We start from the raw sequence: 25661 nt of genomic DNA on the forward strand, positions 1-25661 counted from the left end.
AGGTGTGACAGAGATTGTTTAAGCTGTTGCAACATCAGAATTGAAAGTTAACTTTTGCACTTTCGAAGCTTCAGTACATACTAGTTATGAGTGGACTGTCCCAGCAACAACACCTTGAATTGTTGGAGAATTTGTTCTGTTGATGTCATCAGGTAGCTGTGGTTTTACTGAGCTCAGTGCAGCATGCACACAGAAAGCTTTTGCACCTTTATTTTAGAGTTCATGCATACATTCTGTGCAAACCACAGTCAGATGTTTTTTTTGTAATATATAGGCATTATGTAGAGCTTCTGAGTAGGTGTGAATGTGGTAGTTGCATTGTCAGTAAACAGTAACGTGCCAGACATGGCAGCTGGAGGCTCATATAATGTTATCACTGGATCGCCTGCGCTCACTTTTTTTGTTGCAGTTTACCTAGATGAAGAACATTTTCTGCAACAAAAGTGACAACCATTTCTGGGAGGCTGCAGAGCTTCAAGCACAATGATGCCATCCCTACCTGCAGCTTGCTGTTTTTTACTGAATAGTTTCTCACACAGTGTACCAATTGCTTTTGAAAATGGATGACCCTGTTTGTGCTTTTATCCTGATCCTTAACACTTTAAAGAATAAGTGTAAAAGACTGAAGAAGTTTCCAGAGGTGCCATGTACTCAATGTTTCTGGATGTTATTGCTTATCCATCTCACTCTCTCTCTTAGGTGAAAGCCCTAACCCTGTTTGTAACCCATTATCCTCCTCTGTGTGAGCTGGAGCGGGTGTATCCTGAACATGTGTCTAACTACCACATGGCTTTCTTGCTCAATGAACCTGATATCTCTGCTGACACTGATGGTATGTACACACTGTTTTCAGTGTTTTCATTAATTTTTGGTTTCCCTGTTGCTTCGAATGATTGGAATGATTTCAACTTTGGTCATTTGCAAATGCTTGACACTTTAAGATTGTAATATATTACGTGTATATGATGTGCACTAACAGATGGAGAAGTTCAGCCAGAGTTCATTACCTTCTTATACCAGTTAACTGAAGGAGCTGCAGGGCGGAGCTATGGTCTGAACGTTGCCCGACTGGCTGACATCCCAGATCCTATACTGCACACTGCTGCTCACAAAGCCAGAGAGCTGGAGAAAGTGGTCGAAGCTAGAAGGTACGCGTTCACATTTAACCATTTCGTAAAGGCATGATTCCACTTAAATTACACATTGAGATCAGTTTAATAGTATGAGGATCAATGTATGCTGTAGTTCTGGAGTAGATTCTAAAAGGATTCAATTTTTTTTCAGCTGAAAACCTACTTTAGAAATTAGCATGGAGAGTCAGAATGGACGCATCCCAACTTTAAAACAATGCAGTAACCTGAATTTGTTCAGCTATCAGTGGGGTGGTGAAATCCAAGAGGTACAATTCATGTAACAGATATGTGTGTGAAGGTTTACAAGAGACCAAAAACTGTGTTGACTTTTCTAATACTAACATGAACTGTGGAAATAAGCCTTTTGTTCCCAGATGATGTACACTTGTGGCACTATTTATGCCTGCTTTGATTTTTTTCAAATGATTGGCACCCCTGTAGTGTTGCTAAATAACCTGGCTTTTTCCCCATGCAGGGGTAAAGTGAGACTGCCAAGTTGAATTATGGGAATTTTAGAAACCAGTGTTTTTGGAGTGTCAGCTATGTTAAGAACTAAAAGGCAGAAAACCTGAGCTTCTGCTGCTATTTTTTTAAGTATTTTTTTTTATGTCCTCTAACTTTGTGTGAGTGTGATACTATTTTGTTTGAGTATCCTGTAAGTCTTCCAATACATTACAAAATGCAGTCCTGTGTTTTGGAGAGTTTTATGAAAAAATAGAGCCTGGAAGCTGAAAACTAGGGTTGAAATGTGTGCCATGAAATAATAAAACTCAAGGGAGCTCTACAGACATGAAACTGAATGTTTATTTCAGCTTCAACACTCAAATGAGCTAGATTTTATACTTGGGCTGCCACATCTCAATCAGAAAATGTAATAATAATAATAATAATAATGGATTGGATTTATATAGCGCTTTTCAAGGCACCCAAAGCGCTTTTACAATGCCACTATTCATTCACTCTCACATTCATACACTGGTGGAGGCAAGCTACGGTTGTAGCCACAGCTGCCCTGGGGCAGACTGACAGAAGCGAGGCTGCCATATCGCGCCATCGGCCCCTCTGGCCAACACCAGTAGGCAAATGTACCAATATTCTTGGAAAATCAGTGCAGACTTTGTCCCCTTCATCAAGACAGGGAAACCTACAAGCAAATCCATGGCAGAATATATACAGCCAGTGCATAAATTTGAAGAAACTGGGGGAAAAAAAGCCTTAGTCACAGTTTGTCATATGTCCAGTCCTATTTTCCACTGGATAATTTTATTGGACACTTTCAGAAAGGAAGTGAAAATACTGTGTTCCTTAATGCTTATGCAGAGAACTTTCTTTTAGGATCAAAATCAGAAAGATTTAGCCTACAATCAAGTTAAAAAGTAGAAATATGACCAATTCCAAGTTTTTTCTTTTTGTTTTTTGCAAGCAAATTATCAGCATATTGCACATTTTTCCAAAAGCAGTCTTCTGTCTCTGTAAATTTGTAAAACGCCACTATCCTCGCTGTGTAACAGACAGCCTGCTGGGAGCTGAGTGTTGCTTAGCTTCCTCCAAAGTAATTCTCACATTATGAAATATCACTCACACAACGCCTGTCAGAGTAATCCTCCCTATATGAAATGTTTGTCCTCTGTTTGAGCGAAGCCAAACAATGCACAATAATCACGCACAGAGGAGTTTGAGGTGCAGCTTGCAGGTTAGGAATGTGGATTTTATTGTACACAGCTATGTGTGAGGGAACAGTGTGTTTAGACTGTAAGCATATTGGGCAGTGTGAAGACAGGCAATGTTGTACATGCAATACTGTGTGAAACATTTAAGTCTTTGTCTCTTTCTCTTTAGAAAGAATAAGAAACTTCTCTCAGATCTTTGGAGGATCTCCGACAGATCGTCCCTCATGAAATGGCTGCAGTCAAACTCTTGACATCACCGGAACATTATTCACACCATTGTATGAAGAAAAAAGTCCCAATACCAGTGAACGGGAATACTTTGAGAAGAACAAAAGTACAAATATGCTGACCTGATGGAGTACGTGATGCTGCTCCTTTTCTAGTGTGTACGTGTGGATTTGTGGAAAAAAAAGGATTTTAACCATCTCAGGTTCTGACAGTCATCACATTTTCCACTGTAACTGTCATAACGTCAATAATGCCAACTGATCAAGATTGTAGTTATTTAATAATTATTAAAAAAAAATTTCAAACCTGCCTTACTTGCTGGTCTTCGACGCCATGCTGATTTAGCATTTTTTAATTCCATTCGGTTCCTGTCCATATATGGCATCCACAAAACCAATTGTGCAACTTCGCTTATGATAGAAGGTTTAGTTTAGTTATGTTTATTCACAAATCAATCAAAGTTCAACTTCAAACCTGATTAATATTTTAAATAATAAATATAAAATAATTTGTGAAATGTGTCTCCTTAAAAGCTACCCACAGTCCATCAAAGAGCTTTAAAAGATCAGATAATACGCACCAAATATATATATATATATATATATATATATATATATACAATATCCTATCCTAACATACATTATGATATGAACCTACAGTGTATCACAGTGACACATAACAATAATAGCTATGCTTTCAATTTCCCACAAGGGAAATTATTGTCTTACAGCAGCAGGATAAAGAATAAAAATAGTACCGTCTACAATAAAAAACATAGTTAAAGTCAAAGTATTCAAGGTGCATAGCAAGGGCCTCTGTGATAAAAAAAAAAAAACAGAAAATAAAAATGAAGTTAAGAATAAAAAGTAAGAGTGGCATTGCAAAAGATTAGTGCAAATTGCATTAATACATAATATGTACGCTATGAATGAAGGTATATATATATATACTGTAGGTTTTGAAGGATCCTTGCCACATAGGATTCAAAATCAAACATTTTATTAGCAACTGTCGTAATAAAGTCCGTTTGAAGACAGACAGATTGCTTTGAAGCTCATTCTAAATTTGTGGACCTCTAGAACAACCCCAAGTTACTCAGAGATTCAAGTTACACAGGAGCTGTGTTAACAGTGTCTACTGTAGCCTAAAGCCTTCATCATCCCTCAGCCAAAGACAAGAAGCAAACTGCAGAACTTTGGTAACATTTTTCTCCGTTTCAAACTTGAGCTGACGCCGAGTTTATCACGCCCAGCAGCTCCCCCTGGAGCATCGAAAGGTTTTATCTATTTAAGATTTAAAAAAAAAAAAAAAAACATGCATAGGAATAACCCGAAATATCTGTAAACTTAACTTGGATATAAAATGAATTCCCAAAACTACAAAACATTTGTTGTTGGAAAAAAGTACAGAAATAATTCACATTTGCTACACTGTAAGCTACATATTTAAAGACCTCACTCACTCTCAAAATCGACCAACTCACTGTCGCTCCGCCTTTAATTCCGCCAACTCCAAGATCAGCGCGCATCACCAGAGAGAGAGCGAGAGAAACCTAGTGAGAGTGAGTGTGCGATAGAGAGAGAGTAAACCACTGCCAAAGCCGATTACAGTGTATCGGGACTGCGACTCTGTGTCCACTTAAGAGGGTTCTTCCCTCTGTGAGCGGCACGCCTTTCGCTTTCTCTCGCTTTTCATTTGTTTGATTCTAAAAGCGAAGGATGGATTTATTTGAGTGAATGCGGGACTCGGGCATCTTTACTATGAGTTCCTCTGCAGAAGCGCTTCCGTCAGTGGGGCAACTTTTCTATGCACCACGGCGCCGCTGAGCCGCCCGTCGCTCTGTGGCAAAGTTTCCACGCAAGCCCCGGGGAACATGGGCTCGCAGTGAACGCACCGGTTGTCGCACTTTCTTTTGTCTACACAACAGTACGACAACATGCAGAAGAGCGTCCGCTACAACGAAGGGCATGCGCTATTTTTGTCGGCGGTCGCGCGTAAAGAGGGGACTAAGCGCGGCTACCTGAGCAAGAAGACGGCGGAGAATAGCCGATGGCACGAGAAGTTCTTCGCCCTTCACCAGAATGTACTGTTCTACTTTGAGAACGAGCAAAGCGCGCGCCCTGCTGGGATTTACCTGTTGGAAGGATGCACCTGCGAGCGCGCGCCGGCTCCCAAGATGTCCACCACTGGGAAGGAGGCGCTAGAGAAGCAGGTGAGATTGAATGCCAACAGGGGAAGTCAAATCACCGAACCTTGCTGTGAATGAGTGCGTTCAAACGTCTAATGTCACCTGCCACAACTTTTAAAAACGCTGCATATCCCAATCCCACTGACGTCACTAACATCATAAACTGAGCCAGGCACTCAGTGTATAGAAGTCTGTCAAAAGAGAGGAAGATTGCCAAAACCAGTCGTGGTTTTTCAAAGATATTTTGTATTGACTTACTTGTGTGGAATGTTACACATTCTTATATTAATCAGAATTAGACGATCAAATCTTCTCCTCGCTTTATTACAGACGGCAATATATAAAGAGCAAAGAGATCATGCAGCCTCAGACTAAGGTGCCTGCAGCAGCTCATCCTCTCTGCTCGCTTCAAAAAGCCCTGCAGTGAGAAGAGCTCGGAGTGCATCCTCCCAGAGCAGGTGACCATTCCCTGATGTGCCATAGAGAGCAGGCCGGGGGGGGGGGGCACAAAGCTTTCACACCTCATATCTTTGTCCACAAGTTTAAAAGTCAAATACTTGTCGCTGTCTTCGACACTATAGCTGAAACAGCTTTCTGTCTCCGTGAGGTCATAAGCTGCCAGTTGCAAAGACAAAAACTGAATGAATCAAGTAATCCCATCAGTTTAAAGGATTTATTCCAACACATGGGTTATTTTTGTTTCCAAATATGAATTATGAAAACCACAAGACTGAAAGATGTATGTAGCTTCAACTCAAATTCATGTCAGTCTGACAGAGTCCAACAAAACAGTGCAGCAACAGGTTCTTTGTCTAAACAAGTTGATTTTTATTCTGTGTTCCACAGCAACTCAATAAACCTGTGTAATCTTAACGATTAATAAACATTTGTAACTGTGATGTAAATGGACTGATTCTTATATAGGGCTTTTCTACTCTCCTGGAGTACTCAAAGCACTTTATACAACATACCACATTCACCCAATCACACCCATTCTCACAAGCACGTTCTCTATACTTCGTGCTTTCTAACTACATTCACACACATTCATACTCCGATGGATGCATCGGAGAACAACTTGGGGTTAGTATCTTGCCCAAGGATACTTGGCATGCAGTCAGGAGGAGCCCAGGATCAAACCAACCTTCCGATCAGTAGGTGACCTGCTCTACCTCCTGGGCTACAGCCACCCCATGTAAAGTTTTATGTGTGTAACATAAAATGAACATATTCTAAAAATCGTGTGTTCATTTGTTTTACTTCATTGCTGAACAAAACAACAGTGACGCTGTCATTAGCTTCGCTGTTGTTTGGTTTCTAGGAAGGATTTAGACTTGTGTTGTCTGGGTCAAGGCTGGCCAATCACTTATTACCTGTTGCCCAGAAGCTGCAATTTGAACTGAACTATTGGTTTACTCTCAACCAGGCTGCTGTGTCCTACAAACATAAAGTCCATCTAAATGTGCAACTGAATTGCTGATCATTTGACCAAAGGTGTATTTAATCCCTGCACAACTGTTAGCCTACTGGAAACTTTGAATAGCTTTACTGTATTTTTGACAACTTATTGAGACTCTTGTGTGTGTGTATATATATATATATATATATATATATATATATATATATATATATATATATATATATATATATATGACATACACATATACATATATATGTGATATATATTAATGTTTTAAGAATAATAATAATAATAATAATCAAGTCATTACAAGCAGCAGGAACACAAGTGACCTAATTATTCAGCTGAACTGATAAATTGTAGCCCTATGACTATGTGGTGGGCGTACCCCACCTCTTGCCTTATGAAAGATGGGATAGGCTACAGCCCACTCCACCTTCTGCGAATTGGTTAAAAAGATGGACAGATGAGGATTAATTGAAAAATATAGACATGTTGGGTCCATATTTTGTCTGCAAAAGAGGTAAAATGAAAATCTACATTTCAGACTTTATGCTTGGAGTGCAGCTGCAAATACCAGATGATCTGGATCTGTTTCAAAATGCAGCTAAATGACAGAGCAACAACCCTCCTGTGACTGGCACTACAATTTCAAATAAACCTCTGCAAGTTAAAGTCAATTATTTCTATGCAACTTTAATATACAATACAGGACTCACTGCTGAATCCTTCAAGGCTGAAAAGGGTTAAGGTTTAATACATTTACAGCAGAGAAATGTTTTAGGGGGAAACTGTTGTGACAGAGCTCTTGGAAGTTGCCTCAGCATTGTTGTTCCGAGAGTTAGCACATCTTGTTGCTAGGAAACATTTGAATTAACATTTGAAAATGCATTTCATTGATAAAAATTAATTAATGAATTAATTTTTAAAAAATGCCTGTTTTTTGTCATACACAGATTAATCTTAGGGCCATATCAATCAGTGAGTCAGTCTTATGGTGAAAAAGTTATAACAAAAAAGACAGACTTACATTGGCTTTATGGAAGAAAAGGGAAGCAGAATAATTCCTGCTCCTGATTGCAGTTTTTAGCAAACCTCGGGGACTGTGTGCCAGCGTCATAGCCATAAAACTGGAGGGGGAGGGATACACTGGAGAGTGCTGACTTTTTACTCTGTGAGGAAGTATTAAATAGACAGTGAGTGGATGCAAATTTAATCACGTAAGAGGTAAGGAGAGGTCAAAAAAAGCCAACCAATATTAATCACTCAACGATATCCATCTCCACCTACTAATACAGTTGATTTGAATATACAGTGTGAAGAAAATTAATTCCAGATGTGTAGGAATAGAAGGATAGAGAGTAGGTCCAGCACTGCCGCTTTGAGTCTTTCTGCATGTTAATATGTTGTTACTATTGATGATTAAATGAGAATAAGTCTTGCTTTTGTAAGAGCAAAATTACATGTTGTTCCAGCTGCTAATATTGGCATTGACGTAGGCATAAAACCTGTCTCTTTTGATGTTAGAAAGCTTGGCAAGTATTATGTTGTATTTAAACCTTTTTTCTTTTTAAACATTCCCACTGACTGTCTCACTCTCTCCCTGTCTTTCTCACTTTCATACTACAGCTGTGATGTTTAATTAGGGTTATTTTCAATCTGCCCTCAGCTGAAACCTCGACTGCTGCTAGTGTGTGACTGTTTAACTACATAGCTATGCACACAGGAGGAACCACATAACTCTGACATTTTGTCTGGCTCATGAGGCCGTGTGTGGGCTTTTGTGTTTCAGATGATCAACACTTCAGTAAAGGAGGATTTCCATGTTCAGTTTGATCCCGAGTTTTATCCCTTATGTAAGTGTTTAGTTCAGAAAGACAGAGAAAAGCCTTCCATATTGCCATTAGTTGCTCTTTCTCCTCACTGTTAGTCTGTGCAGTGGAGTGAATCTGCCAGCAACCTGCAGTATGACACCCCCACAGTGAGCCACAATAGAACCACACAAAGAACACACAGCTCTCTCCCTTCTTTTCTCCCTGTTGTACTCCGATAGACACAAACCCTTCAAATAATTTGGAGAGCATTTACACCAGTCTGAATGGTTTCCACAGCGACTGTGAACCCGCTTTGCTTATGTGAATATGCATGCATGTGTGTAAAAGGCTGGTACAATCAGCTGTGTATAATTGTCAAACTCTCCCTCCCCCCTTCATCAAGCGGCCAGTTGTTTATTGATTTTAAAGTGAAGCACAATTCATTAGAGTCCATGAACCAGAACCAGATGACCATTAGTCACTGGTGGAGTCTCTCTTCAGCTTGTCACCCATATGTCAAACTTTGCTGAGCAGCTCATTGTGTTTGGTTCTGTAAAGGCCATTATAAAACCAAATAAGCTATAACCTTTGTGTTTGCACCAGGGTCTAATAAAAAAAAAAATAGAGAACAGGAATGGTGATCAGGTGCAGGGACCGAAAGTTGTTAGAAGCTTTGAGAAGTTTCTTCAACAAAACTTGCCATAGTGGGAAAGTGAGACAGTCAGCGGCAATGTTTAAAAAAAGATTATGCTGAATAAAAGTTTATAACAGAACATTTGTGGCAGTTTGTTTTTATTTATCATGTGGTCCCACATGTTTGTTCATCCTTGATTTGACTAAAAATGGTATTAGATAGGGCAGCGGTGGCAGCGTGGAGGTTAGCACAGCAAGACGGTCCTGAGTTTGAGTCCACGATCTGGCTTCACCCTCTGTGCAGAGTTTGCGTGTTCTCCCCATGTTTGCGTGGATTCTCTCTGTTTCTTTCTACTCCAGCTTCCTCCCACAATCCCAAGTCATACCACACTCAAACTACAATTTCCCTGCAATTAGGTGCTATTGGCTAGATTTGCCAGATGCGACAGTAAGTGCCTGTAATTTACAACATTACCTTACATAACACTGAGTAAACCTAATGTGTGGCTTGATCGAGGTTTGAGAAACACTGGTTGAGATTGTGATGTGACTGACTCAGTGGATTGAGATCTGGTGACTGTGGAGAACATTTGTGCCATGTTCAGGAAACCAGTTTGAAATCATCTGAGATTTTTGGCATGGTGTGTTATCCTGCTGGAGGCAGCCATCAGAATATGAGTACACTGTGCGCATAAATGAATTGACATGATCAGCACTCAGATAGGCTGTGGTATTACCAATGCTCAGTTGGTTCTAAAGGGCACAAAGTACGTGAAGAACATTCGTAAACGTTGACATTCTCGTGTTTAACTGTACAAAAACTGGGAAATCATGTTTACTGCTTGCTACATTTACACCTTCTTTTAAATATCTATAAGTCGATCACAGGGAAGATCCCATGAAATGGCACAGCGTTGAGAGAGAATCAAAACTGACTTGAATGAAAAGGTTTTTAAAATTTCATAAAATTGTACAATAGCTTGCTGTTAATATCTTTTGCCTGTGAAGGAGTAAAGAATTCCCTAATAATTCTCACTTTTTGATCAGGAATCATATAATATTGTGGCTTGTTGCACTGTGTTTTCTAACCTCACATGTTTTCTAAAACCACAACATTTTAAGAAATGTTACAATAAATTGTTTCCCTTTGCAGAGAGAACGAGACTTCTAAACATGAATATTTGTACAATTTGTGTTTGCAGCGTAGTTTGTTTGCTTTGAAGGAGACAGACTAATTGGACTACATTGGGATTGAATATTTCATAAGAATGGATGGGATGCATGGGAAAGGTGCAATCATTTAATTGAGTACTGTTTGAGTTTAATACAGTGTGTATGTGTAGCTACAGTATATTCACAGATGGGTTTCCTTTTACAAAAGTGAAAAGGTGGGGCGACACACTAGAATTGAAGTGTCAGTGCTGACTTCCTCATGTTCATGCATGTGTGTGTAATTAGTTCTCATTAGAAAGCTCCTCTAGCTCTAAGTCCCCCTCTCTGGGTCTTGTGTTTTCACTATTGCGCGCGTTAATTGGAACCGATTCGTCCCGTACACCCTGAGTCTGATTTGCTTTTCTCTGCGGGCTGATTTTCATTTTGCTGTTAAATTTTTTGCCAAGTGTTAGAGCCATTATGAACCTCATTAGTTTCAGAATTTAAAGCTGGCATCCAGCTTAAAATCTGTCTGTTGTGTTTGAAGTCTTGGTAACAATGGGAGCAGACCTTATGTACAATAAAAAACTTATACTATAATAACTGTGAACAGTATCTGCTTTTAGCTAGTAATTTTACTTCTGTGGAAAATGTCTGAGTATGTCAAAAACTACAGATCTACAACCAGTCTGTAGGCTTTACAGGAAAAAAGAGAAAATATCCAATGAATGGCAGTTCTTGGGGAAAAATTGTTTGTTGATGTTACGGGTCAGAGGAGAATGGCCAGACTGCTTTGAGCCGAACGGCAGGTAACAGGTAACCGCTTGTTACAATCGCCGTAGAGAATCTCTGAAAGCACAACACATGGAACCTTGAAGCAGATGAGATATGGCAGCAGAAAGCTACGCTGGGTGCAATTCACACATAGGCTCTCCAAAATTAGACAACAGAAGCTTGGAAAAACAATAACTGGTCTGACGAGTCTTAATTTCTGCTCTAACATATAGATGGTAGTCTCAGAATTTGGTGTAAACGCAAAGAAAGGATATACTAGGGTTTCAGGCTGTTGTTGGTGTAATGGTCAGGAGGATATTTTTTGGCGTACTTTGTGCCACTTAGTAGCAATTGATCACCTTTTAAACACAGCTGTCAACCTGAATATTGTTTCTCCCAATGTCGGTCCCTTTATGACAACAGTGTGCCCATCTTCTGTGCCATGCCACAAACATCAGACTATTCCAAACTAGTGTCTTGAACATGACTCAAATGATTCAGATTTAGATCATGGATGTGCAGGCGACAAATCTGCAGCAGCTGTGCGAGCCATTATGTCAAAATTGACCCAAACGTCTGAGAGATGTATTGTTTAACTTAGTTTTATTTTTATATAACATTGTGTCAGCCAATTTTTGTTGTTTTTTCAAACTTAGTTTGAGTTCTAACTGTAGCAAACCATCTTACGAACAGCGTAGTTTCACTCACCTGGTAAATATTGCATTAAAATGTAATGTTTTTCTCCAAAATTAGATCATTAAAGGAAACCGGTGAGTAAAAATATTAACACTCTGCTGTTTCTTACACTATCCCGAGTACCTTTAATTTTACAGGGCTAATCCTGTTTATAAAATTTGTCAGGCACCATGCTGCTACATTTTTGGCAGGGTACATGTGAGAATAATATAAATTGTATTTCTCAGCCAATGTTGGGCTGATCATCATTCTCCTCAGATGGGCTTAGAATGTTTGTGGTTACTCCATAGGTTGTTGACGCTCTTGGAATTGAACCTCTGTATTCACAAGTGGTGTTATATCTGGAGCTGCTGCCATCTATTATACGTGATCCTTCTAGCTATAGGTATAGATATAGGAGATGTGTCTCTGACAAACTTTAGCATGAAGGAATACAACCGCCTGGTGCCTTCATATATGTTGTCTTTACTTATGAGGACTGGATTTTACAAGATCCTGTTAATTTTCTCAAGAAAAAAGTAAAACTGATCCACTGTCTGCTTGGAAGCCTCTGATGTTGCTCTCTGGGAATTACAGAGGAATCTCCAATTCAGTATCTCCTGCATTAAGGCAATAAAGTCACACAGTCACTATAACGCAACAAATGTGTAAGATGAGGCCAAAAGCCTGTTGATGCCTTCATATGAGGGATTTGCTTTTGCATGTTTAATTTGTGTGCATTTAACTAGTAGAGTAGGAGGATAGGAGTGAAAATAAACTGCGGAGGAGGGGAGCAATTTGATTAATCCCTTTTAAAAGAAATCTCAGATAGACAGGTAATCCCCAATCAGAGTTTTCTGGGGCAACAGTTATTAGTGTATTAGTATATATACAGTGGGTAGATATGTGTGAGAACAGTCTGGATATTTTATTTGTGTATGTGTGAGAGAAGAAAAGACTGCCCCACACTTTATTATACAAACTTCTTTGAAGGAAGTGAACAGCATGGAGGGCAATGAAAAAACAGTGGGATGTGGGATGTTGATTCAGTGATTGTCACATTAGCTGGTAGCCTACATCATTAGCTGAATTCGGTGGTTACATAAAGTACCGCTGCTGCCGCTGCTGCTGTCAGATTAATGTTTTGAGTCACGTTGCAATGACAAGTCTCCAGGAAGTGTATTTAAAAAAAAGTTCATGTATTATATAGTAAATTAAAGGTTTTTGAAATTACAGAGTGGGGCTTACAAAAATATCGAAAGAAAGCCATTTCCACTGAAGTGAATGAAGCACGTCAAAACTAGCATTTTCTTTGTCATGTTGAGAGACATACTGTTTACTTTGATTGTGAAAGAAACAGAGAAAGAACTGAAAGCTTAAGTTTGAAGGTTGAAGAGAAACATCTTCTTCTCAAGCGTTAGAAAGATGACATAAGGAAGCTAGGATCTTAGGGGAAACTGATAAGTTAGGGCTGCCCAAAATGACAAAATACAGACTTACATGTAAATAGATGAATATTTATATAGTGCTTTTCTGTTCTAATTGAGCACTTAAAGTGCTTTCTTACCACAAAACCCATTAACACATTCACACAGTTTTACAAGCATTTTTATCTACACCTAAGTACTTTTTCTAAACATTCACACGCACTCCCTCCAATGAATGCACAGGGTTAGTGTTAGACTAAAACAAGCTCCGACCCAACCAAGCAGCTTTCTGAAGTTCACTAATCTACTTGTTACGTTTGTTTAGCCTCTAAAAATTGTCTATGCCAATAGCTTAATGATCCCAAGCAAAAGATGTACTTTGGATCTACTGATGAATAACAATAGAAATGTATTAAAAAGTTTTCATTTTTAGAGGGATAGCTGTGCATGTAAACAACTTTACAGTTATAAGATAAAGCAAATCTGAATTATTGAGTGTAGAAGGTTTCCATGACAATAGTAGTTTTTTTTTTTCTCTCTTGTCCTTGGAGCATTTTATGAGCAGAAAATATTAATGCCCCGTGGTAGCACAACAGGAGAGAAATGAGAGGAATATAAAGAAGTGATATGAGTGGGGAAAAAATAACCTTTTTTTATCCTTCCAAAACTACTTCTCACAAATTATTTTTTATTGTTTAAGTAGCTGATTTGAATCTTGTAATAGCAAAATATATTCGGGCTCATGAAAAGTATGAATGAATGCTGATCATGTGATCAATGATATTTTGATAGACGATACCAGCAATGAAATATTACTTACCCTTAATTACCTTTGTTATGTGTTGTTGAGATTATTAAAAGGTTTTCAACATAACCTTTTAATTCACACACAGCCAATCACTTCTTGCTGTTGTGTTTGAGGGATTGTTTCCACCACGAGACCTGCCAACAACACGTGGTATGAGATTATGTCTGTTTCACAGAATCACAGCATGTGCTTTTTTGTCCTTTAGTTTTCTTTTCTTCTGATCTTTGAAGATTGTACATATACACCTTCAAAAGCATACTAGAAAAAACGATTATAGATTACAAGAGTCTTGCATACACAACTCTGGTCTGCGTTCTTTTTCCCCCTGTGATGGTAATTACCATGCAGTAGGACTCAACGGAGACAGATTATACTCTGTGCTGAAATTGCTTGTTAATAATTTTGCCTTTCTGCCATGTAATCAGTGTGTCTATAGAATGACGGACAAACACCTGCTTGTATTTTCAGATGTATCAGCTAAGTAGCACTTTTCAGCCAACCTTTGTTAGCGTTTTCCTTAAAAACTGTTCTCTCTCATTATCTATGTGTCAATCCCTTCTCTTTATTTCTCTCATGTCACAGACTCAGCTACATTTTCCTTTTTTGGTTGAATGCTTGTTCTGTTGCATCTGCACTTGTAGCATTTTTGACTCAATGGATGGTTTCTTTTTTTATTATTTGTTTCCATACACCTAAAGTCCAAATTAAGTTCAGCATAGTGGTTTGCTTTCAATAGTCCTATGACACACAACTCCACACACTGTGTGAGGCCGTTATTTTTGTGAATTGTGCACCTGTGTGCTAGCTGCGCTGCCACATTTGCATTAGATTTGTGATTAAGAAGTGAAAGCAGTAGTGTTGATATTTATAAACATTTTTCAGCTGCTTACTCATCACAGTTAACCATTTACAAACCATATTAAATCTTTTTAGGAATTTGAATGTTCTGTACTTTTTCTGTTGAGCTACTGGATTAGGTTCATCCAACATAAAAATAAAGTTATGAGGTAATGAAGTGTTGATTTTTAAAAAAGAAAGTTTGGTCATGGGAGGACTCCACCAAGTCCTGTAAAAAAAAAAAACAAAAAACAAAAAGAAAAAAAAAAAAAAAAACTAAGCACACTACAGTTTGGTTTGGATGAGGTCTGAATTTTGACCGCACAATTGAAACACCTTGTTTTCTGTTTCTTTCTGCTGTAGTTGTGCTGGTGTGCCTGGGATCATTGTCCTGTTGCATGATGCAGTTTCAGCCAAACTTTAGCTTTTGGACAGATAGACAATAGACACCAACTGACAGTTGCTATTAGCTGTTTGTTTGTGCTGATATAATGTGTTTGGTTTGCTCCAAAAGTGGTGGTGTGCATTATAGACAAGTGCCTCTACCTAGGTCTTGTCTGTCTAAAGGAAATTCCAAAAATATAAAATGTGTTCAGTCTTTTTCTATGATAAATGCTAACAGCTAGCTGAGGCCTGCAGCGTCTGAGATTCAGCTCCGTTTTTATAGAGGTTTAAAGTGATGGTCATAATTTCAATTCTATTTTTTAACTGCTTAAAAACTTTGGTGACTTTTCCACCTAATAAGGTTTGACTCAAGTTGCACTTCTGCTGTGCATATACCAATGAACAAGTGATGTGCTAATGGTTATGTATACAGTTAAACTAGAAAAACAGCAAGCAGACCTACTTACAGCTTCACTATTCTAGCAGCTGAAACCGTCACAAACACCTGTTGTGTGCTTTTGTGCATAAACACAACTGGCTCATACCCTAGTCATGAAATTATATTGGGTTTTTGATAGCAAGGCTGGCAAAACTGCCTTTCTTTCATGATAAAATTCAATGTCTCTTTGGGCTTCATGTTTGAGACATGAATTCCAAACTACCCTACAAGTTATATACTACAGCACGTGTGACTGTGGAGTTTCTGCGCTGGGGTCATACTAATTTAACTCCAGTGAAGCTAAAACTTCTAATAGTTTGGGGTTTAATGTCTCTTTGAAGCACAGAACACTGATGCAGAAAATAGCTTTGAAATTCTGATATTTAGAATGAAGTGAAAAAATAAGGCCCATTTGTAGTGCTGCAAAATGCAATTTTTGCTCTCATCAGTGCAGATCCCAAAGCAGACGGTAGTGTTGCATCATTATTGGCTGTTTCAGTCCCCAATCACAGTGATTCTGCCATCTCTGCTTTTAAATATTTATTAAAAAAGATGAGTATTTCTGGGTCCGCCAGCCATTTTTGGCTAATAAATCTATTAACACAAATTTCATTTCTAGCTTTCATAAATCTTTAATAATGAGAAAAAGCATTTCATCATCTGCACTATTATTAACTTGTACATGTGTGTGGCAGGCATTCATTCCCCAACATTTAGGCTGTGCTGGACTGTGAAAGTCATTTTTTTGTTCGAAGAGCTCCTCACCTCTGTTTTCACAGCAGGTAGTTTTAAAGATTGAAGTGAAAAATGGTTTTGCACAATAACATTTTTGCCTTACATTGTTCTTAAGCTTTGCTTGGTGAAAGTAAAATAGACTTTATGTCATGCTGTCACGGCCCGATTTCTGCTGTTTCTCACATCAGGATTTAAAGAGTGTATCAGGGGACTGTTAAATTGGTTGCAAGTGAAATAAAGAGTGAAAGAGCACAAAAAAAGCTCAGTGTCTTTTTTCTCTTTTGTTTCCTCGCTGTCTTTATTTGTCTAAATGAAATTTCTTACAGTACAACGAAGGCCCTCAGGGATGAAGGGTACGCTTGAGCCGATTTGAAGGGAGACTGAGCCAGGAGTCCAGATCTGTACTGTAAAGTTGGGAAGCTCTGTGGTCATAGCTCAGAGACAGTCAGAGTACCATTCATGAGATGTGCAGAGCTCTCGCTTTGTTTATAGGTTTCGTAGAAGCAGTCAAGTCCTCAAAAAAATAAATAAATTAAAAAATCCCTCCAACTAATGAGGACACAGTACAATGTTACAGAGCAATTCACTGGAATGCTTTAGGGGTCCAGCGTGATGCAGAATCTTCTGTAAAGGATGCGGTAACATTAAACTTTAATGATTGCCTGGTGACAATTGGGTCACAGTTGCAGAAAAAACTTGGCAGAATGGTAGAATATAAATGTTAAGGCAGGATACAAAAATATATATCAAGCATACATACCATATTTAGGATCTGTTAAGTAGCAGGTATAAATCAAAAGGTAGTTAATTACATTCAAAGAGAAATTTAGTGCAAAGAAGTGCAATGTTTGTATTGCGTAATAAGTTACATGCCTGAAAGGGGAAAAAGGATAATATGTAATATAAACTGCACTGAGCATGAAAATTTATACTTTGCTTAAAGGTGCCCTGACAGGTTTTTTTTAAAAAACAATAAAAGTTATGTTTACCTTCAGTTTTTCTCACCAAATCACTCTATAAAGGCCTGAAGTCTAAGAAACTAGGGTATTGCGCTTCCTTCCACATAAACATCCACAAACCTTATTCTTTTTAATATTTTAAATTGTGCTGTAACTTGCATATTACAAGCGCACTGTGCCGCTCTCCATCCAATCACGTTTGTGCATCCGCATTCATGTTTCATGAACAAAACAAGAAAAATGGGAAAACAGTAGGTCTGTGGTGCTACAACTGGTCCAAAAGTCAATAGAGTACTACACAACTTTAAGTTTGTTTACTAGTAGATTGTTACTTATATGTAGACTTTTATATTTAACTACTATATGCTGAAAATATAATTATTGAATTAACATTTTTAATGCAAGACTCTTACTTTTATTTTAGACTGTTGTGTTCCTGCTTTCACTTTAATTAAAAGCTGTGATTATTTAAGCAAGCATGTCAAAAGCACATTGATTTGTTCTATGTGAAAATAACAACACAGACATCTGTGTGATCAAAGGATCTTGAATCAACATGATGTGGAAATATTTGCATGCATGCAAATATAGATTAATTGTCATCTGACTCGTATAGTGCCACAGTTGGTCAAATACATAACAGCTATTATGTTAGATGTGCAAAAGGTTATCCATCTAGAGATTTAAGCTCAATGTTTCACTTCCTGTTGAAGACTATTTCCTTTTATGCCTGAAATTGCATGATGGATAAATAAAAGCCTTAAATGAATAGAGGCAGCACTCGTAAGGAGAAAATGGAAGTGCAAAACAAGGCAGCAGCGGCAGATATTTTGTTGCCATGGAAATGTTATCTTGTTGGGTTGTGACACAATTTAGAAATATGTACTCAGTTAAGAAATGTTATGTAACACCTCCCTCTCCTGTCTCTCTCTTCCTCTCTCCTCCCATCCTTCTCCCTGTCAAAGGCTGTTAGAGCACAGATTATTGTTGATATAATAAAATACAGCCAGGCAGTGAATCGAAATGACAGATACATAAAAAGCTGAGATAGGGGGATAGAAATGGAGGAGGGTCTATGAGTGTGTGTGTGTGTTCACATATCCTGTCCTCAGTCCCCAGCTCATCCCCACTGCAGGGGCCAAAGCCCAACCATCCTCCTGCAGGGCAAACGTCTCTCCTCTGGACTCTATCTGGTTCACCGAGTCCTTACTGAGAGACACAAAGAGATGAAAGTACGAAGGGATGTGGAGGAGGAGGAGTGGGATTAGAAAACAAGAAAAGTGAGGATGCTGGTTGAGCGGGGCAGAGGAGGTGGAGTGGGATGATAGGTGAAGTGCAAAGAGAGAGAGGGAGGAGGAAAGAGGTGGTGGGATAAAGAGAAGAGAAGAGGAGGAGAGAGAAAGCCAATGCAGAGCTCAGTCGTCCCTGTTTTCCTTGACTAAGAATAGCAGCTCTTCTGGTAACCCAGTGCCCCAGGACATGACCATTTGAATAAAAGCCTCTATCACTTCACATAATGCCTAGTGTGTGTGCGCTCTACTGTAGGTGTGTGCCTCTGCACTTGCATGTATTGGCATGTGTCTGTGTGTAAGTGTGGGGAAGTGTTTTGAAGGCAGTTACATAGCGAAATTCATCAGAGTAATAAGAGAGGCAGGCAGAAAACGAGAGAAGGGAAAGAGGGAGGCAACGAGCGAGCTAATTGGCAAAAGGCTGGTGGAGAAGGGAGCAACAGATGAGAACTGTGTGCTAAGCGTGCTGAGCCACCCATCCTCCCCCGTACTGTGTCCCTTTTTCTCCACCCTATGGGATAGATATTGCTGCTTAGTGTAAGGTGTGCCGAACTCTACGTGGGAATAATCTGTGCAATTAAAAGATAGAAAGCAAATACAAAGAAATATTTTAAAGTTGCAGCATTGGTATTATTAGCAAAGGTACAACAAAAAGACTTCTGTCCAGTTTCAGGGTCACACAATAATGTAAAAATCTTTTTTCCCTTCTTTATCTCTCTGTCAGCACTACTTCCTCATCATGTTTGGTCATGATGGACAGAAACCACTGGAGCTACGGACAGAGGAAGAGTGTGAGTGCGATGAATGGGTGGAGGCCATCCAGCAGGCCAGGTATGCACAGTACATTACTATATAAAGAGTACTTCTAAAAATATATTGCCATTTTTTAAATCACTTTCAGCTCTTGTCAGTATTGTACAAAAGTCATCCTTTATGTATCAGCTTTATATAGTAAGTCAAAAAGACACTAAAATGTTCAAACATTCAGTCTGACAAACACATAACTATACGTAACTGACAATATATTTACCATTTTGGTCAATATACAGGATTTGTAAAGGGCTCATTAATAAGACCTGCAAAACTTGCAATATTCTGAAATTTTGGTGAATTATAAGTTACAGAATATTTAATAGCTTTAAAGCATCTTGGGATTGCCTCTATTTTGTGGTTGGTGCTTTATAATTGCACTAGTGCCCTATGTATGAGTACAATTATGAGCTTCAGTTTTAAAGGGAAATTAGATACTATCTACTATAGATTTTTTCAACATCAGGGTCCTCTTGTAATGAAAACACATTTTTGGTTACACAGTGGCATATATTTCAGTCATAAATTGATTTTTGTTATTCTTTGAAGCAATAATCAATGGGATAAATAATTATTTGATCTCCTGCTGAATTTGCAAGTTTGCTGACTTGCAAAGAAATGAACAGTCTCTATTTTTATGTTAGTTCCATTTTAATGGAAAGAGAGAGAATATCAACCACAAATCCAGAAAAAAAGGCATAAAAGTTGTAAATTGATTTGCATGTCACTGAGTGAAATAATTAATGAACCAAACAACACCATCCCCACAATCAAACAAACATTTTCAGGCTTTGAGGCTGTTTTTTTCTAAGGGCTGAAGGAGAACCCTCTTACCTCAGCAAGAACACTACAGCACCAAAACATATCACTGAGGTAACATGTACATGTACATGAAGGTCATGGAGTGGCTTAGCCTGTCTCCAAGTCCTCAGTCCTGTATAAGTCTGTGCGGGGAGCTGACATTTGAGTTTCTTGAGCTACTTGAGTTGCCATACAGTAGCCAAGAAACATGAAACAAGTCATGTTTTGTTTGAGTATCAAGTACTTATTTCACTTAATGCAAATCCATTTATACATTTTATGTAATGTGTTTTTTTTCTTAGGATTTTTGGTTGATATTCTGTTTCTCCATTAAAATGAAACTACCATAAAAATTAGAGACTGTTCAATTCTTTTCTTTCAAATACTCATTTCCCCCACTATATAAACTACAGCAGCAAGCAGTGAGAGCTGCTGTGTTTTATGCATGCGACTACTTATTCATTTTTTATTTTTGTATACATTCTGTTTTCAGCACATTATTTAGCTGTTTATATTGACATTTTATCCTCTGTGAACTTTTCAGTTACTCTGACATTATCATCGAACGAGAGGTGCTGATGCAGAAATACATCCACCTTGTACAGATCGTGGAGACTGAGAAGGTGGCTGCCAATCAGCTGCGCACTCAGCTAGAAGATCAGGACACTGAAATTGAGAGGCTTAAAGCAGAGGTACATTATGCATGTGTGAAAACGCACGACACAAATGCACATAGACCTTAAAAGGTGGAATTGTTAACATTTTATTCATATCACAGACAATTTGTATTGTTTGTGGAATTTTGTTGGAAATGTTTTTTTCTTTTTTAGATTGTAAAATTCTTTCTCTAGGATACAGTTCAGCAAGTACATCTCAAAGAATTCAGAAGATAGCATCTGATTCTCTGCATTTAACTGCCCTCTTTATTAAAATAACCCCTTGGGTTCTGGACTAGCTGTCTTCATAGTAAAAAGCACACAGTACTCTGTACTTCTGACAGGCTAGCTCTGGGAGGCAGGTGTTCTGTTACACAGGTTACTTTGAAAGGAACTCTAGGAACTATATTATTAAAATCAGCTTACTATTATAGCATTGTCAAATTCTTAGGATTTCTTGAGACAGAAGTCTTAAGGACTCTAATATTTAAAATCATGCATGCTTTTTCAAAAGAACTGTAAGCAAGGATTTTTAAGATTTTTAAGCAAACAAATACCTTTATGCAGCAACTGAGCAAAACAGCCAGTGCAGTTTTATATGATAGGCAGAGTTAGGTAGTCACCACAAATTATATTTGAGTTGATGAATCTGGATGCCCTTCAGGATGAGTCATACAGTTTTTGAAGTTGTACAGGAGTCTTATGTCTTATGACTTGGAAAATGTATTAACTTTTTTCACTATGTCTTTAAATTGTATTTTGCTCTTGACAGATTGTAGCCTTCCACCAAGTTGATTTTAAGAAAATGTTAAGAAACTTTAATTCTGCGATTACCCTCCCAGCCTAAATCACAATTCAAGTCACTCAATAAAGAAAGATATGTAGGGCGTACATAGACCATGCTGGTATTCACTATGTGTGTCTTTTCTCAGGAAAGGTGTGAGTGGGAATGGTTTTCAGTTACCTCTGAGCGTAGGAAGAGAAGCCCACTGTTCAATAAAGACAGTCCATCAGTTTTATTGCAAACAGCTGCCAACCCCACATGCGATAAATCACATGCCCATGCTCACATACAAAACAAAAGTGACCTCTGCAACATTGTTAATAAGAAAGAATTACAGGAGCTAGAAAACTCCAACAAAGTGAGGTGCAGCAAGACCCCAGCACAGATTAGACAGCACATAGATTAGATTAGATAAAACATTTTTTTTAAATCCCTCGGATGGGATCAGATTCCTGATTTTTCCAAGGGTAGCCCTAGTAAGCTGCACAGGAATGGGGAGTTACTAACTTCTGATGCACACTCAGTCATTTTGTTCTAGTAGCAGTCCTGAAATATGACAGAAAACACTCAGTTCAGAAAAGGAAACAAGAGGGAAAGAGTTAAAAAGCATAAAAGAAGTAGCTGGGGTAAAGGCGGGTTGCAAAGCCACTTGCAGATGCATGGGAACAGTAGGCATACTAAAGCAGTTTAAATGGCATAAAAGGGCAAGAGCTAAACGTTTAGCTGACATTGTGGCTAAATTGTTATCTGTGGCCTTCTTGAATTAAGCTATGCGTGATTTCATTAGAATTATTCACTGGTAGTGTATCAGGTGATACAAAATCTATAGTTATTTTATTCAGAAAATATCAGCCTGTAAAAATAAAGAGAAAGTAATTGCATTGTTTTCCTTTTTAAACAATTTAAGTTATCATGATTCTTCTATCAAAGAAGAAATGAATGCTATGTGTGGAGCGCTGTTCTCCCAATGCTATATTCTTCTATGTGGCACAGGAATTACCAGAAGGAACTGTAAAGTTATTCTGATTGTGCAGCTGCTCGACTCAAATTGAATTCTTGTCTGTGCAGCAGTTGTCCCCAGGCGATGTTATTTGCTTATTTGGGCCGTCTGCAAACATTTCCACAAATCAAAGCTCTGCTGTCATTGTCACTTGACAGCGCTCTGCTCATTTGCGTCAATAGCCGCTTGCAGAAACATTTGACTTGCATATGGTATTTCTGTCTTTGGGACAGGAGCAGCACTCTGTTTAGCGAATTAGCACCTAATGATGATTTTATTTGAAATGCTCCCTCGAAGCAACAAGTGTGGCAGATACTTCTCCCTAAAACAACTGGTGTTATTTGTCATTGGCAGGATACACGGAGTCTGGCTGATAATGAAAACGTGAAAGAAAGTAATTTTATGTTAAGAAACATCTGCCAGTGCAATGGGACTGCTCGTGGAAAAAGAGAAAGCCAGTGTGCAGTTGGTGATCCATCTCATTAAAGCTTACCCGTGTTTGTTTGTTTGTGTGTGTGTGTGTTGCTCCGTGTTTATGAATAATTAAACCAACTAGCCACTGTAACTGTCAACAGTTGGCAGACATGCTCCTCTCTGCTGCCATTTGCATGATCACGCTAGTGAATAAGAAAATGAAGATGAAGCGCTGTGGCTGAAAATGTTTTGGGTTTCATCTTTCATCCTTTACTCACTATGTAATAAACTTATACTGTCAGACGCCTGTCAGAAGCCTAAAGGTATGAACAAATAGTTGAGGCTAAACCAGTATTACAGCTCGTCCTAACCTCTGCTGGGTTTATTTCTGCACAGATGGTAGTGTTGGCAGGAAGAATCCTTTACTGGCTATGTTTGAAGTTGGTCATCTCTGGTATTTAAAACTGGTCCTCTGTATTGTAGTGAAATTTGACTTTCTGTTTTTCCACTAAGAGATCTGGCATCTGTCCAGCTCATTCCCTTTCCTCATTTTCAGAGCTAATGAAGATGGCATTAACTTTGTGGTTGTCTTTTCTTGCCTGCAGCGAGTAAATGTCACAGGCTTATCTGTCTCTGTTGTCTGCATTGAGTATTTCACAGCTGTAAAATCAGACAAAAAAAAGTGACTAGTATGCTTTATATCGATTCGTTTAGAATAGGAGAAGATTGCACTTTCTGTGCCCTGCGATGCACTTCAGGTGATTAGGCGCATGATGTAATCCTTAATTTGTTTACCATCACCAGCTGAGAGCCTCCATCTTCTCTCATTTTCTCTTTCTGAATGAAGGCAGCAGATTTTCAAAGATGAGGAAGTCTAATGCTTATCTGGTGAAAACACACCAACAATGATTATCGCACACACAAAAGATCAATGGTGATTCCTACAGGAATATAACGTCCTTCTAGAAAAAGCGGAAAGTTTATATTAAGTCTTATGGATATTTTTCTTACCTAACAATTTAAATCTTTTTTGTCAAACCATCTACATTGTGTTCATATTTGTGTCTGAATTTCTCCAATAGATTATAGCTCTGAACAAAACTAAGGAGCGCATGCGGCCTTACCATGTCTTCCATGAAAACGACGACCCGGATATCAAAAAGATCAAAAAGGTGAATGAATAAATATAGTATAGTCACAAAAACAAAAATAACCCAACTTGTCTAAGCTTTTTCATTTGTATCTGTTGTACTACTACGTCTTTATATCTGTAGGTTCAGAGTTTCATGCGGGGATGGCTCTGTCGGAGGAAGTGGAAGATCATTGTTCAGGACTACATCTGCTCTCCTCACGCTGAGAGCATGAGGAAGAGGAACCAGATCGTCTTCAATATGGTGGAGGCAGAGACCGAGTATGCAAATGCATTACGCCTCGAGTCACACACGCTGCACAAAAGTTGTCACTGTTGTCAAGCCTTAGAGCACATGATGTTATCTCACTTGTTGTGTCGACTATAGCTCAGGAAACAATGACTGTCATGATCTTTTCTACTGTAAGCACTGTGCTGTAGGGTATATATATCATATATACAATATATGCTCTACTGATAAATATAGAGTACTTTATATATTGTTTTAATGTTGTTTTTTTAGATTTAACAAATCTAAAGTGAATCACAGTCATATTTACACACCCTGATTGACAAAGGAAAATAACCCAGATTTTCTCTGGATTCGTAATTTTAGCCAAAGTCATGGACAGATTATGTTGATCACACGTCCTAAAAAACAAATGAACCAGCTGACCTGTTCATCCAAAGAATGTTTATTTGCTTCTTAAGCAGCGAGTGCATAAACTACACGGTCCTATCATTTTCTTTTATACATGCCATCTACAGCACAATATTAAATATTAGTTCAAGCACACATTTTAATGTAAATAAAACTGCGTAAAAATGCCCCACCTTTCTTGAGGGATTCTTTCCAGCTTTCAAATTTAGTGGTTATAAGTGACAGCGATTGGCTGTTCATGTATCTGTATCCTTCTAGCATCAGTTTCTTGTCTGCTTGGCAGGTGCTGCCAGGGAGCATTAAACAGACTTAACTACATAAGTTGGGAAAATTATGAATGCAGTCCACAATAAAGTGGATGTCAGTGGATTTTATCAGTTCCTCTGTTCCCAGTGTGACAGTGCTATCACTCGATGCTCATTGCTTCAGGCCTTTTGGGAACGTGTGCTAGCATAATTTGCATCAATGTCCTACCCAAAAAGCAGGACTCTATAGCACTGGAACAGCTGCTAACAGTTTATGCTCTACCGACCTGCTGATGTGCTTTTCTTCCATAGTCTGGTCTGTGCTACATGTTGACTGTTGATTGACAGCTGACATTTGACCAGTAGCCTGCGTCATTGTGCAGGGGTGGTGGGGGTGCTACATACTAATATACAATGTAAAAAAATGTAAAATACAATTACAAATCTAACAAATGAATTAATAAAACTAAGTATACCAGAGTATAACTTTCTGCTAAAAACAAAATAAAAGGAAATTGTATCATCTGACTACAAAGTTGGCACCCAATTAATATTATTTTAATGAGACATTATCATTAAAATATGGGTTAATTTGA

The 25661-nt window shown here is 38.4% G+C and overlaps 2 protein-coding genes and 1 long non-coding RNA gene across 6 annotated transcripts in view; all 3 read left to right on the top strand.

Moving 5' to 3' along the window:
- The window catches only part of msh3 (mutS homolog 3 (E. coli)), a 56102-nt gene extending 52895 nt beyond the window's left edge, over positions 1-3207 (top strand). For all 3 annotated transcript variants that reach the window (XM_040050504.1, XM_040050503.1, XM_040050502.1), the window contains 3 exons: positions 700-832; positions 980-1148; positions 2973-3207. In XM_040050504.1, coding sequence (XP_039906438.1) covers positions 700-832; positions 980-1148; positions 2973-3054 — 384 coding nt within the window. In that variant the 3' untranslated portion in view covers positions 3055-3207. The remainder of the gene's footprint in view (positions 1-699; positions 833-979; positions 1149-2972) is intronic.
- A 777-nt stretch (positions 3208-3984) lies between these two features.
- The window catches only part of rasgrf2b (Ras protein-specific guanine nucleotide-releasing factor 2b), a 44526-nt gene continuing 22849 nt past the window's right edge, over positions 3985-25661 (top strand). The window contains exons 1-5 of one of the 2 annotated variants that reach the window (XM_040050499.1): positions 3985-5243; positions 19290-19396; positions 20721-20868; positions 24113-24202; positions 24305-24441. In XM_040050499.1, the coding sequence (XP_039906433.1) occupies positions 4968-5243; positions 19290-19396; positions 20721-20868; positions 24113-24202; positions 24305-24441 (758 nt within the window). In that variant the 5' untranslated portion in view covers positions 3985-4967. The remainder of the gene's footprint in view (positions 5244-19289; positions 19397-20720; positions 20869-24112; positions 24203-24304; positions 24442-25661) is intronic. The other variant, XM_040050500.1, reaches the window with a different exon arrangement.
- Positions 6224-16841, top strand: LOC120745545. Its single transcript, XR_005698654.1, has 2 exons — positions 6224-9503; positions 9672-16841. It is a non-coding gene; the product is annotated as an uncharacterized LOC120745545 (long non-coding RNA).

This window comes from Simochromis diagramma, unplaced genomic scaffold, assembly GCF_900408965.1.
Source record: "Simochromis diagramma unplaced genomic scaffold, fSimDia1.1 OVJJ01000131.1, whole genome shotgun sequence".
Taxonomy (NCBI): domain Eukaryota; kingdom Metazoa; phylum Chordata; class Actinopteri; order Cichliformes; family Cichlidae; genus Simochromis; species Simochromis diagramma.